Source organism: Musca domestica, unplaced genomic scaffold (assembly GCF_030504385.1).
Source record: "Musca domestica strain aabys unplaced genomic scaffold, Musca_domestica.polishedcontigs.V.1.1 18, whole genome shotgun sequence".
Taxonomy (NCBI): Eukaryota; Metazoa; Arthropoda; class Insecta; order Diptera; family Muscidae; genus Musca; species Musca domestica.
The window spans coordinates 14,139,088-14,154,638 of record NW_026712238.1 but is presented as its reverse complement, the minus strand read 5'-3'; the positions used below and the strand labels follow the sequence as shown (position 1 = coordinate 14,154,638).

The 15,551-nt window shown below is 35.1% G+C and overlaps 2 protein-coding genes across 4 annotated transcripts in view; both read left to right on the top strand.

The window, feature by feature from the left end:
- The window catches only part of LOC131800394 (peptide transporter family 1-like), a 44,962-nt gene extending 38,003 nt beyond the window's left edge, over positions 1–6,959 (top strand). For both annotated transcript variants that reach the window (XM_059120959.1, XM_059120960.1), the window contains exons 3-6: positions 1,615–1,843; positions 1,905–3,234; positions 3,301–3,537; positions 6,213–6,959. In XM_059120959.1, coding sequence (XP_058976942.1) covers positions 1,615–1,843; positions 1,905–3,234; positions 3,301–3,537; positions 6,213–6,494 — 2,078 coding nt within the window. In that variant the 3' untranslated portion in view covers positions 6,495–6,959. The remainder of the gene's footprint in view (positions 1–1,614; positions 1,844–1,904; positions 3,235–3,300; positions 3,538–6,212) is intronic.
- Positions 6,960–9,668: 2,709 nt separating this feature from the next.
- On the top strand, positions 9,669–15,218 carry LOC101900726 (microsomal glutathione S-transferase 1). Of its 2 annotated transcripts, none has more exons than XM_011293869.3 (4): positions 9,669–9,827; positions 11,994–12,293; positions 14,819–14,898; positions 14,959–15,218. In XM_011293869.3, exons 2-4 carry the CDS (start codon positions 12,117–12,119, stop codon positions 15,209–15,211), a joined length of 510 nt encoding a protein of 169 aa, XP_011292171.1. In that variant the 5' UTR covers positions 9,669–9,827; positions 11,994–12,116; the 3' UTR covers positions 15,212–15,218. The 2 variants fall into 2 exon arrangements, with proteins under 2 accessions (XP_011292171.1, XP_011292172.1); XM_011293870.3 differs by having other exon boundaries at positions 9,674–9,827; positions 12,052–12,293.
- The last annotated feature ends 333 nt before the right edge of the window (positions 15,219–15,551 follow it).

Genomic DNA, 15,551 nt, shown 5'->3' with positions numbered 1-15,551 from the left:
TTGTCTTCACTACTTTCTCTCCCTGCTGTTTTGCCGTTCCTTGGTTGGGAATTGCGGTAATCGGTACCACAGCCTGTCCTACTTTTATTCACCTTGGCAGAAATGACATCTTTCTCAGATTCCCTTTTACCAGAAGTGACCCTTTGGGTAATACTTCAGAAATTATTGCGACCATGAAAATCTTCTGGCGCAGACAACGACACATGCCGCTAGGTGCGGTTTACATTATCTCTTTTTACGTAGAGGGTTATAATGTTCTTCAATATCCCCAACGATCTTAACAGACAATATTATCCTAGCACAGTAGCTAACCGGGCTATCCCTACATATGATTTTAGTGGTCTCACTGACTTCTCTACCTTGCTTTATCTTCTCGGGGACTCTTCTACTACACTGCAGGGGATTTTAGGTTTTTCCACAGAATCATCTTTAGTAAGTTGCAATACTGGAACTACCTTCCAAAGATGATGATTAGGGTCTCGGTTGTTTCCTTCCCAACTATTTTAAGTTTTTAATCTCCAAGACGTGCTAGTTAAGAATGACCTTTAGTTTTGGCTCAGAACAGACCACTTAAGAATATGAGGATACCTTTCACAAACTTCAGCCTCAAATTGAACTCCCTAAACTCGGCTTCCGACACATTGTCAGCGTACTTACCAGCAAATGCGATGCAATAACTTTCGATTCTTTTTGACTCACTTCCTTCGTAATACGTTTGATCATAGCAATTGTAAAGGTTGGGCGCCAAAAACTGAAAAAGACTGTAAAATGAGGGTCGCCACTTACATACTTCTTCAGTCTAGAGATCATTGTGATTATATCATTGCCTTCGAGAACCTCCCTCTAGAATCGCTGACCAACCTCAACTGCTTAGGATCTTCTTACTTACTTTTTTCAAAATTAATAGGTAAAGACCGCTTGATTATGAAATTAGAGACAAAAACAAATAAAAAAGCATCTTAGCCGAGCCGAACTTTTAATACGCTCCACAATTTTGAAGGAACTTGAAATTTTTCAAAAAAAATCATAGAAAAATATGGGGTCTATACGAATACGTGGACCTTCATAAGTAATTTTTTCAAAAACCAAATTTGAAACAATTCCGACGAATAATGCCGCTTAAATCATCAAAATACCGAATATCGGGATGTACCGTTGCATGGGGACTATATGCAAACGTGACCCGACATGACCCACTTGCATACTGGGAAAATTCACATATGTGCACAATTTTAGCAGACAGGCATCGCTAAATCGACTTCGAATTTTACGCTGATCAAGACATGAGTATTTCAAGGAGTTACAAACGGAATGACAAAGTCAATAAACCCTCCATAGTATGGTGATAGTAAAGCATATTTTAAGGTTTAAGCCGTATTTATATGAGTTTGTGCAAAATTCTCCCATATATTCTTATTGATCTTGGGCGCCATACACTGAACGACTGGTTAATGTTGGGCTGTCTTAGGATCTTTCACTGTCTGCGCGATCGATAGCAATACTGCCCTCGATCGAAATATTTTTCTTCGAAGTCAATTCATAACTCAAATATTTTATCGTTCTTTTTAATTATTTTTCTAATCCGACTTAAAAAATATCTCATTCTCTTTCCAGCCATCTTGGTTCTATATCTGACCAGTAAACTGCAATATGACGATGATACGTCGACGGTCTTGTTCCATGTCTTTACGATGTTGGTGTATTTGTGTCCCCTGGTGGGTGCCATCGTTGCTGACAGTTGGCTGGGCAAATTCAAGACCATTCTGAATTTGTCCATTGTTTATGCCATTGGTGGTGTCATTATGGCCTTGGGCGCAGTGCCGGTGCTGAAGCTACCTGTGCAGTAAGTCAACCCCCTTTAAAATCGATATTTTTTTTTAAATAAATTCTTTATTTTTTCTTAGGGCTGTAACCATATTAGGCCTCGTTCTCATTGCCATTGGCACGGGCGGCATCAAACCTTGCGTATCTGCATTTGGTGGTGATCAATTCCGCCTTCCCGAACAAGAAAAACAATTGGCCACATTCTTTTCCCTTTTCTATTTTGCCATTAACGCGGGTTCCATGATTTCAACTTCGGTAACTCCCATCCTCCGTGAAGATGTCCATTGTTTTGGCGACAATGATTGTTTCTCATTGGCCTTTGGTGTTCCTGCTGTTCTGATGTTATTGTCGGTGGTGATTTTTGTGGCCGGCAAGAGGTTGTATGTAATGAAACCCCCAGCAGGAAACATGATTTTGGGTGTCTCACGTTGCATTAGCCAGGCCATAAGTGGCTGGAGAAGAGAACGCAAAACAAAACCCAAGGCACATTGGTTGGACTATGCCGAACCTGCTGTGGGCTCCAAAATGGTTTCCGATGTAAAGACGTTGCTGAAGATTTTGGTTTTGTTTTTGCCTTTCCCCGTTTTCTGGGCATTGTTCGATCAACAGGGTTCAAGATGGACTTTCCAGGCCACCCGCATGGATGGTGAAATATTTGGTTTCTTCATTAAACCCGATCAAATGCAGGTGGTTAATCCTCTGCTGATTTTGGCCTTTATTCCATTGTTCGATTATGTCTTGTATCCCCTGTTGTCCATGGTTGGCATACGTAGACCCTTGCAGAAATTGACACTTGGGGGTTTGTTGGCTGCGGGAGCTTTCTTGCTGTCGGCATTTGTGGAACTGAAATTGGAGGCGGTGGCTCCGGTTGTCCCTGGACCCACAACATCACAGCTGCGGATTTACAATGGCATGCCATGTGATTATAAATTCCTAACCGAATTCCCCATGAGTGATATGAAAAATGAGAGCCATGTACCGGCGTTGGGTTTGTGGATGGAGAGGGAAGTTCCATCGGCCATGCTTACTTCTTATCGTTTTGATGCCTCATCGGCGGATCCTGCATGTCCTGGAATATCGGGTATGATTAAAACGATGCCCGGCAAGGCCGTCAGTTATTTCATTGCTAACGATCGTATGCATGAATTCATGGATAGTCCGGAACAACCCAAATTGGGTAATCCCTTGGTCCGTGTCATGTTAAATATTCCTGCTGGTCAGGGTAACTTTACCATTGTCGATGCAGCCAACACCGTGACAGAGTTGGCCTCGTACAACACATCACAGTTGATAACTGTGGCGAGGGGAAAAGCTGTTCTAGCTCTAAATGATCAAGTGGTTATGAATCTGACTGCCCGTGCTGGAGGTGTATATGTTCTAATGGCCAATGGAAATTTCAAGGAGGGATTTGTAAGTAGACTTCGGGACTTCGGTATGGGAGATTTTTTAAAACTTGTTTTTTTTTTTCTTTTTTAGAATTATCAACAACATGTTGTAACCGAACCCAACTCTGTCCACATGATGTGGCAGTTGCCCCAGATCATTGTCATCACCGCTGCGGAAATTATGTTCTCCATTACCGGTTTGGAATTCTCATTTACTCAAGCTCCCCAGAGTATGAAATCGGTATTGCAAGCCTGTTGGCTTTTGTCGGTGGCCATTGGTAATATGTTGGTAGTTGTGATAGCCGAATTGAAATTCTTCGAATCACAGGTATGTACAGGGTATCGGACCCAACAAAGTATATATATATATTCGTGATCAGCGTAAAAATTGACAGAATGCAAACATTTTGCATAAATGTGTATTTTGCCATTAGGTTAAGTTCGTAAATGGGTTATGTGGGTCCTCGCTTTCATGTAGCCACCATATAACCATACCTCCCGATATTCCATATTTTAATGATTTTAACAACATTATTCACTGGAATCGTTTCGAATTTCTTATTTAAAGTTCATAATGGGTAATACAGCTTATGACACAAAATATTTTTGCAGGTACACGTCTTTGTATAGCCACCATATAACGTTACCTCCCTTTATTCGATATTTTGATGATTTTAGGAACATTATTCACCGGAATTGTTTCAAATTTCGTATTTGAAGTTCGTAATGGATAATTCAACCTATGACAGAGAATTGTCTATGCAGAACACGTCTTCGTATACATTAGCGGTACCCCCCTTTTTCGGCCTTTTGATGATATTAGCGACATTACTCAACGGAATTGTTTTAAATTTCATATTTGAAGGCCCTAATGCCTAGACTATGACAAAAAAATCCATACGGAGGTCCTCGTCTTCGTATTTCCCCTAAAAAAGGTTTTCATTCAAACTGTATTTTTCTATGAATTTTTTTAATATTTTTCAAGTTTCAAAGTTCGGCCCGGCCGGACTTTGGTGATTTTTTACTTATTTATAAACTATATTCTGAAAGAGCATTGGATAGTTTCAGAAACACTAAATATCAATTGATCCATTTCTGTCGATCTTGCTAGGTGATGGGCACAATAACTCTAGTAATATTTATCCCAAACTTAGATCGAGTCCAGAGATCAGGAGTATCGGTCCACTCCTTATGGTATTTCCTTTACAAAATATCAATATTTATATACAAAATAATTTACCTCTTTGGAAGAGTAAGGGTTATCCGATTTTGTTTAGATTATTATACCCTCAGCTATATGGCTATAGAGGGTATATACCAAAGTGTGCCTCATCGAAATAACGGATTTATACCCTAGGTATCTTTGAACCAAATCCGTTTCAGGACATTTGGAGTCGATCTAACGATGTCCGTCCGTCTGTCTGTCTGCCTAGCTGTTGCGCATGGTAACTCTCGAATGGAATATCCAATTTGGTCCAAACTTGGTACATCGTAATATTATTATCAAACTTAGATCGAGTTCGTAGATGTGCAATATCGGTCCACTCCTTCTGGTATCTCCACCCACAAAAGGTCGAAAAAAATATTTTACAGTACCAAAAGGGTATGATCCGATTTTGCTCCCACTTTACAAATCCTAATATTTGCATCAGTGCTAGGTCAGGTGCGAAAATGGACAATATCGGTCCACTACTTCTGGTACCTCTCCCCAAAGGGCCAAAATTTTGAATAATTATAACTCTTTTAAAATCCGATATAAGCATCCGGATCTCTTCAAATTACACACATCACAATATTTTTATTAACCCAAGGTCTGTTGTGAAAATGGGATATATCGGTCCGCTCCTTCTGGTACCTCCCCCACAAAGACGTAAAAATTTTGAGTATCCATGAACCCCATAAAAGAGGAAATTAACATCCGATTCCATTCAGTCTTGGTACATCTCAATACTTCTATCAAAACAAGATCTGTTATAAAGATGGAAGAGATCGGATCATTCCTTCTGGTACCTCCCCCACAAAAAGGTCTAAGTTTTGAATAACCAAAACCATCATAAAATCTGAAATAAGCATCCGGTTCTCTTGATATTTCACACATCCCATTATTTCTACTAACACAAGATCTGCTGTAAAGATGGGATATATCGGTCCACTCCTTCTAGTACCTCCCCCACAAATGGTCAAATTTTTGAATATCCATGAAGCTCATAGAACGTGAAATTAACATCTGATTCCATTCAGACTTGGCACATCTTAATATTTCTATCAACACATGATCTGTTATAAAAATGGTAGAGATCGGATCGGATCATTTCTTCTGGTACCTCCCCCACATAGGGTTCAAGATATTGAAAAACAAAACGCTCAAAGAAAGCGAAATTAGCATCCAACTCTCTTCAAATTTCACACATACAACCATTTTTGCTAACACAAGATCTGTTGTGAAGATGATATATATCTGCGAATCCCACCCTCACCCACAAAGAGTCACAATTTTCAATTATTTTATCTGTCATAACTTGCGAAACAAGTCAGCGATTCTTTACAACTTTCTATATCCAAATATTTCTCTCAACCAGACACCTGAGATGAATATGGAATTTATCGGAATTTAACTGTTCGATTTTCTTGTAATTTGGCCCATACCAATATTTTTATCTGCATTAGATGAAGTATAAAAATGGAATATTTCGGTCGACTATATCTGATACTTCAGTCACATTTTAACAATTTCTAAAGATTATCACATATTTCATATAAAGTGAAGGAATTAGTCGATATAGTCCAAACCTGGCACGTCGGATTGTTCATATGATATTTATTTTGGTCCGATATGAAATGGACAATACTGTCCCATTTTTTCGGAACCTACTCCATAGAGGAACAATCCTTTGAATAATCATAAGAGAAGTCAAAATATATTTAATCGAACATTGCCTAAGGGTATACATCTGTCGGTAAAATCGCATCTAATTAACTTTAATTCTCTTTCCTTTTTCACAGGCTGCTGAATTCGCTCTCTTTGCTGGTCTCATGATCATCGACATGTTTATATTCATGTTATTGGCAATGCGTTATAAATATGTAACACACAGTGAAGAAGGTGATCCAGAAGCCGGAGAGAAATCCGTTAGACCCAATAATGAACAAATGGGACAATTACCGCCGGCGGCACCATCAACTCCACAAAGAATCAAGAACAACGAAGACCACAAGGAAACCACCACCGCCACCAATGGTGTAACGAATGAGGCCTACGATCACAATGAAGAAGATATGAAATGAAATTTATTTGAATTTTGAATAGAAAATAATGGGAAATGTGTCTCATGTGTCATTTCCTGACTGTGATCTGTACTTATCTAGCTTAAATTGTGAATTTCTTTTTTTATACTCCCCATATTTCTCTGTTATAAATAGAAGATCACTTCCTGTACAATATTTTCATAATTATATCTTTGATTTTGTCTCTTTTTGTAAACATTTTTTCAGTTGTAATTTATTTTCTTTTTTATTCAATCTCTGTTTTTCTCATCCAATTTTATTTTTGCCCACATAATTTTTTTTATATTCTATATTTTCGTATCGTTATTAGTTGTAATCTGTTATATTAACATAAACTGTTATACATTTATTTTTTGTTAAAATCAAATATTCGAATATATATATCGCATGTAATAGTGTTAAGTATGTACAATTGTATATTTTTGTAAAAAAATAGTTATACTTTTTTTAGAACAATTAAAATAATACCTCCCAAATAAAGTCTATAAAACATTTTTAAAAGAAATATTTGTTATTTCGTAAATTTTTTAATAAAACAAAATTGTATTTTAAATGTTTTTAAAAGAAAGTTGTTTTATTTAGGGTTTCTTTTTGATTCAATGCAAAATAAAACAAAATTTAGAGCATACTTCAAGGCTGAAAGTCACATACGAAAAATACACTCCCTAAAGTTGGCTTTGATTTATTGTGAAAATATGGTAGGACATAATTCGTCATGCTAGCAACACCATACATATTTTTCGTCTTGCTTTTCCTACTTCTGTTTGCCTGGTGTTTTCGTAAAATTACGATTTTCGGTCAATCGACAACCGAGTGACGTTATCTAAAAATCGAAAGCAGAAAGGAAAGAAATCATTAAAGCATAAGGATATTGTTAAGCCGCTTACAACAGTCCTAGTTATACCCTCCACCATAGTATGAATGGTATATGAAGTTTGTTATTCCGTTTGTAACACCTCGAAATATACATTTTAGACCCACCCCACAAAGTATATATATTTTTAATCAGCATAAAATTCTATGTCAATTTAACGATGACCGTCTGTCTGAGGGAATCACTTCTAGCTAAAATTTTATTCAAATGTGTGTTTCGTCTGCAGGACTTTTAGTACTGAAAATCGGCTATAAAGATCCACGTTTAGTTATAGCCCCTATTTTCCATATTTTGTAATTTCGTAATAATAGTTCATAATGGTTACTAATGTCTGTGACGGAAAATTGGCTATGCAGGTCTACGTCTTTCCACAGCCCCCATATAACGCTACCCCTCCAAACCCAGTACTTTGATTAGTTTAGCAACATTATTCACCGGAATTGTTTCAAATTTGGTATTTGAAGTTCCTGACGGATGCTATAGCCTATGATAGAAAATTGTCCGTGCAGGTCCAGCCTTCGTATAGCATCCATATAACTTACCGATATTCAGTATTTTGATGATTTTAGCGACATTATTCATCACAACTGTTTCAAATTTTGTATTTGAAGTTCGTAATCGATACTACCTATTATAGAAAACTATCTGTGCAGGTTCACGTCTTCGTATAACCCCCATACAACGGCACCTTCCGATATTCCGTACTGGAATTGTTTCAAATTTGGTATTTGAAGTTCGTAATGGATACTATAGCCTAGTCCAGGTCTTCGTATAGCCCCTAAATATTGGTACCTAATTATATTCCGTATTTAAAATTCTTAATAAAAACAAGTAAAAAAGCTGTAAGTTCGTCCGGGCCGAACTTTGAATACCTTCCACCATTTGGTACAAATTTGGCAATTTTCAAAACAAAAAAAAACTAAATAAATAAAATCCGTTAAAAATTCTGTTAAAATCCTAAAAACACCGAAAGTATCCGTATATTAGGGTCTATACGACGACGTGGACCTACATAGGCAAGGCTTTTGTCACAAGCTATTACAATATACAAATGCGAAACTTGAAAAAAAAATCTGTAGGTAAAATCATCAAAATATCGAATATAGGGAAGTACCGTTATATGGGGGCTATACGAAGACGTGAACCTACATAGCCCATTTTCTGTCTTAAGTCGTAGTATCTGTTACGAACTTTAAATACCAATTTGGAAACAATTCCGGTAAATAGTGTCGCTAAAATCATCAAAATACCGCATAGCGGGAGGTACCGTTATATGGAGGCTATACGAAGACGTGGACCTACATGGACCATTTTCTGTTTTGTGCTGTAGTATATATTACGAACTTCAAATACCAAATTTGAAACAACTCCGGTTAATAATGTCGCTAAAATCATCAAAATATCGAATATCGGGAGGTACCGTTATACGGGGGCTATACAATGACGTGGACCTGCACAGACAATTTTCTGTCATAGGCTGTAGTATTCATTACGAACTTTAAATACCAAATCTGAAACAATTCCGATAAATAATGTCGCTAAAATCATCAAAATACCGAATATCGGGAAGTACCGTTATATGGGGGCTATACGAAGACGTGGACCTACATAGCCCATTTTCAATACCAAAAGTCCTGCAGACATAATACACATTTGAGTAAAATTTTATGAACCTTCTTCATTTCGTTCGGAAGCTAGAGTGATTTCCACACACGGACAGACCGACGGACATTGCTAAATCGACATAGAATTTTATGCTGATCAAGTATATATATATACTTTGTTGGGTCTAAAATGATTATTTCAATGAGTTACAAACGGAATAACAAACTTAATATACCCTCCATACTAAAAATCGTATTGAGGATTTACAGAGGTTCTACTGTATAATTCGTTTTTAACTACACAAAAGCTTCAATGTAATATACAAGTTGAGGCTAAGAGAGACACAAGCCAAGTTTGGTTTCTCTTAATCTATAGCAACATAGAAGTTTACAATGCAACAAAATAATAACCTCGGAAAACAGCAAATAATTGCAATAGTGTTTTACAAATTTATCCCCTAAATATAGTAGGTCAAAATTAAATATTTAATATTTAAATGCTAAAGAAAGGCATCATTCCAAAACTTATTTGAAACTACCGATAGGCCAGAAAAGTGTCCGTAAGTCGATATTTATCACCAATTAAAAAAAATACCTGTATGCCAGTGAAACTAGATATTTCTCTCTTGACTTGTTTTAGTCAATTGTGTCGCAGCCAACTCAATACACTTGCAAAAGCACAGCGATGCAGCAACAAAACAATTCTGAATGCTGTTTCATTCAAGCAGTAATAATCAACGTCATAGAGCTTAAATCTGTATATCTTTAGAGTTTGTGTCAAAATCATTCGAGTTTTAAACGCTGGCGCAGTAACATTTGATCGAATCTAAACCTGACATCGCGTAAACGTTCAAAGTGAGTTTAAAAATCGAAAATAAAATGAAATGTTTCCCGACGAAAGAAATATAAGTTTGCTTTGAGATAGCCTGCATCTGGGTCAGAAGATGTGACTCCATCTTTATACAGACTAAGAAGTTTTATAAACTAAAAAAAGGGCACTCTGAAAAAATATTTCAAAGTACTGCAAACGTAGTGACTAAAAATTTGTACCAAAATATTGACAAATATCAACTATTTTTAACGCCAACCATGTTAAACGTAACATTGTAATCAATTTCATAAGCCAGAGATTAACAACCACATTCTGACACCGCCACATGAATACCAAAAACGGAAAGACACGAACCTCGCCATTTTTCCATATTTCATCAAGTATAGCTGTTACGAGCTCCCAAAATGTAGAGCCTTTATGTCCAAAGGAAATATTTTGTGAGGTTCATATTTAGAAACAAAAAATAGTTTTTAAATTAATCTGAGACAAAATTAAAGCAATTTTCCCACAGCATAAAAATTGTGAAATATTTTCACGTGAAAATATTTTCTTGATACATAATGTAAACTCAGTTTCCTATTTTTCGGTGACTTAAAGCGAAATTTAATGGAGAATATTTTAATACTTAACGTCATCCTCCAAAAATTATGCTTTGTCAGAGAATTTTGCATAATCTCGCACAAACTATATATTTAACTCAAAAATGCGTTTTTAATACATTTATGAAGTTCTGGCGTTTAGGTAAGATCATGGTAGAAAAATATAGGCAGACGCGTCGACACAGCTGCTGGGACAATGAACTATCAAACCAATTTTGGAATTGAAAATGTTGAATGAAAAATTATTTAAATTTGTAAAGATTGTTGAAAAACGCGAATTATAATAGCCTCCGAATGACGTAGTATAAGAAAACATATAAAAATCTACTTATATTTGAAAAAAAAAAACATTTAAATTTTTTTGACACATCAATGCTCCCAAGCGTTAATGCATCTACCTGTATTCTTCTGCCATGGGTAAGATATAGACTTTGATGTACTCTGTGACCTGTAAGAGAATATTATGACAAATACTTTTGTAAAATATGTTGACTTGCTACGATCCCGTTTAAATGGAGTTTTTAACCATATTCTAAAAAAGCACCAAAAAGGTCAGTTTGGGGTTAATTTTTATAGCCTCCGCCATAGTATGGAGGATATATTAAGTTTGTCATTCCGTTTGCAACGCCTCTAAATATACATTTAGACCCCACAAAGTATGTATATTCTTGATCAGCATAAAATTCTATGTCGACTTAGCGTTGTCCGTCCGTCTATCCGTCTGTAGAAATCACTCTAGCTTCCGAACGAAATGAAGTAGGTTGGGCTATAGGTCTTCGTATAGCCCCCATATAACGATTCCTCCCGATATTCGGTATTTTGATGATTTTAGCGACATTATTCACCGGAATTGTTTCAAATTTGGTATTTGAAGTTCGTAATGGATACTACAGCCTATGACAGAAAATTGTCTGTGTAGGTCCATGTCTTCGTATAGCCCCCATATAACGGTACCTCCCGATATTCTGTATTATTAGCGACATTATTCACCGATTTTGTTTTTAAGTTTCGCATTTGAATATTGTAATGGCTTATGACAAAACATGCCCATGAAGGTCCACGTCGTCATATATGTAGACCGTAATATAATGGCTACATTTGGTATTTTTAAGATTTTAAAGGAATTTTTAACGGATTTTATTTTTTTTTTGAAAATTGACAAATTCGTTCCAAATGGTGGAGGGTATTCAAAGTTCGGCCTAGCCGAACTTACAGCTTTTTAACTTATTTTGACTAAATAACCCCTTAAAGTTTATATACTTTGATGTGTTGCTTCCAAGCATTTGCTGGGTAGAGTTATAATTTGCATAATATACTTATAGCTGACGTATTTTATTAAGGTAAACTAAGTGCAATTTAAAAAATAATCGTCGAATAATTGAAAGACAATATAGGATCTGTCAATTTTTCCATTGTCTACGTATTTTCAATTAAAATATGATGTGCTATTATCTTCATTTACATACGTTTTTCATAGGAATGTCCGGATCAAATTCCAAACAAAACTGAATTAAATATATATATACTTATATTCATTGTTAATATGTATTTAAATACATTTTTAATATTTATTTACATATTTTTTTGCAGATCCAAATTCTTTCATTATTATACTCATACACACACTCGCACTTTTATTACGTTGCAGTTTTGCGATCCGATCATTAAAAAGTAAACAAGTTTCGACACATTCTACACATCAGACGAATTAAAATGGATGCTGCGACCATGTCATCGATACCCAACAACAAATCAACGCCCAGTGGTGGCTTCTCTCTGCTGAACCTTGAGAATCGCGTCTTTTGTTGTTTCTTACTATGGACCAGTGTTTTGGTTGGCAAAATGTTGTTGATGTCTATGCTAACGGCATTGCAACGCTTCCGCAATAAGGTAAGAAGACACAAAATTTCAATATTTCACAAGAGTAAATTTTGACAAACGATAACGTGATTATAAATTCATTTTCGAAAAACCGTTCTGATATTAGAACTACAGTTCTCTGAAATCGGGATTGATTTTTGAAAGAAGAAAACAAAAATTACCGAACCAAGAACTTCTGGTATCTAGCGCACGAATGAAAGAGAAAACAACCTATTTAGAGTCCAAAAATAGTAGATATACTTGAGATCCATTTTTAAAACAAAATTCGTTTCAAGACAAAAAATTAAGATAGGAACTGAAACTAACAAAGATTATAGTGGAAATAAGAGGAAAACTTCTAACCTTGCATAGTTACAGACCCTGAAATAATTCAGTTTATAATATTTGCAAAACAATCTAAATCAAAGTGTCTAAAACACATTATGAACTCCAAATACCAAATTTCAGACAATTCTGTTGAAAGTTTCAGTTAGTTCTGCCAAAAATTTCAAATATTGAATTTTTTCCAATTTCATTGCAAATTGTAAACAAAACAAGTTTAAAACTGTCAGTCGGTATTGCCGACAGATGTGTACTCTCAGCCAAAGTTCGATTACACAAAATATATATTATGTTATAATTATTCAAATTGTTGACCCTCTATGGAGTAGGTTCCGATGGAATGGGCCAAAATGTACCATTTCATATCGGACCTAAATATATATTATATATAAATATTGTGAAGTGCCAGTTCTGGACTATATTGGTTACTTCCTTCACTTTGAATGAGATATGTTATAGTTTTCATTACAAAAAAATAGAAGATTTATATCCAGTTTATAAATTCCATATTCACCTCAGGTTTCTGGTTTAGAGAAATATTTAGATATAGCAAGTTGCAAAGAATCGCTGACGTGTTTCGCAAGTTTGACACATAAAAGTATTGAAAATTTTGACCCTTGGTGGGTGTGTTAGCAGAAATATTTGTATGTGTGAAATTTGAAGACAGTTGGATGCTTATTTCGCTTTCTTTAACCGTTTTGTTTTTCAAAATCTTGAACACTATGTGAGGGAGGTACCAGAAGAAATGTTCTGATCTCTATCATCTTTATAACTGATCTTGTGTTGATGGAAATATTAAGATGTATCAAGTCGAATGGAATCGGATTATAATATCGCGTTTTATGAGCTTCATGAACATTCATAAATTTGACCCTATATGGGGGAGGTACCAGAAGGAGTGGACCGGTATATTCCATGTTCACACCAGACTTCGGGTTCATAAAAATATTCTAATGTGTGTAATTTGAAGACAATCAGACTCTTATATCACATTTTATAAGATAATTATTCAAAATTTTGTTCCTTTGTGTGGGAGGTACTTCATGGAGTAGACCGATACTGTCCATTTTCCCACCTAACCTAGCACTGAGGCATATATTAGGATTTGCAAAGTTGGAGCAAAATCGGATTATACTTTCTCTTTATGTGCAGTAAAATATTTTTTTTTTTTTTTTTTTTTGTGAAAATTTTGATATTTTGTGGGGGAGGTACCGGAAGGAGTGAACCGATATTGCCCATCTCCGAACTCGATCTAATTTTTATAATAATACCGTATATACGTATCAAACCATATGGTTGATGGTATAAGAATCCATGTCTATTGGTTTTTACTTGAGAACTGTAGAGCGATTGCAAAATCTAGACAATTTTTAGGTTTTTGGTCCATTAAATATCTGTGAAGATATTCCAAAACAATGGGCTTCTATTTTGATCTTTGACCTAAACTTACTGCCATGCAAAATTTTGTGAATATCGGACTATAATTGCGACCTGAATATAATACGTAGTATTGTAAGGTGAAAAACATATTAAAATATTTTCAATTCAATATTGTAAGTCATATTGAAAAAATTTCATGCGATAAAAAAATATCGCATGAAAAAATAAAAAAATATTAACCCCACCTCCATGCAAAATTTTGGACCATAATTACAAGCGAATTACAGGACGAACACATATAGCTAGATTAACTCATGGAGATAGTAAGATCCATATATGACATCCTATGCCTTGGACCAATATTTCTAAGTGTAACGTATATACCCCCCCCCCCCCAAAAAAAAAAAAAAAAAAAAAAAAACAAAACTAAAATGCACGCTCTATAGTTGGTAGTAGTGCTTTCGTTGTCTTTTCTTTCCTTTCATCATTTACAACATTTGAACAAATTTAATGTTTTAAGAGGCGCGCTTATAACTTGAACTTGCACCATAATATAATTTTTTTTTTATTTTATTAATGGATTTAGTCAGCTTTATTTCAAAATTTAGATTCTCTTTCATATTTTTTAATAATTGGAATTTACTAATTAAAATTAACAAAATTATTGGAAAAGTTAAAAGTTTTGAAATTTTACAGATTTTGGGTCTTATGCCACACAGTCTTCTTAAAAAGGTAGACTATCACATACACACAGACGTTTAAATTGGAAATATACGAAATTTCAATGTTAAACTCATATTGAAAATATACTCCTTTTTCTCGAACTGTTTTAGGTATTCCCAAATCAAGAGGATCTGTTTTTCAAGAATATAGAAGTAGCTTTCAATGATCCACATGTGGAAAGAGTTAGAAGGTATGTTATGGAAAATATCAACGCCAATCATCAACTAATTTTTGAATTTTATTATTACAGAGCCCATCGCAATGATATGGAAAATATTCTGCCCTACTTCACCATGGCCTTACTTTACATTTGCACGGATCCAAATCCCACAATTGCCTGCAATCTGTTTCGCGTAGCCTCTGTGGCACGTATTATTCACACCTTGGTGTATGCCTTCCGTCCGGTGCCACAACCATCAAGATTTTTAGCTTTCTTTGTAATGTTCCTCATTACCATTTATATGGCAATTGTTGTTGGTTTTGAAAATTTGAAATATATTTAAATTAAAAGGCATTTCATTTAAATATTAAATGTTATTATTTTGTTCATTTGGTTTATTTTTTCTTTAATTTTAACATATTTTTGTTTTAATAAATTAAGCGTCGTTTTTTTCATATTAATAAAACATAATGACTACACATTGCTATAAAGAAGTTCTTTGAAATTTTTCATTTCGAAATGAACTCGAGATTTTGGGATAGAGTCATAAGAATAGAATACATTTTAACAGAAAATTAAGTAATCCAATTTGTTTGCTGCTACGAAACTATTTTAAATGTTAAATCCTTGTTCTCGCATGCATTTTTTGTGTGCCTCAATTAGATCGCCGCATTCCGATTCAC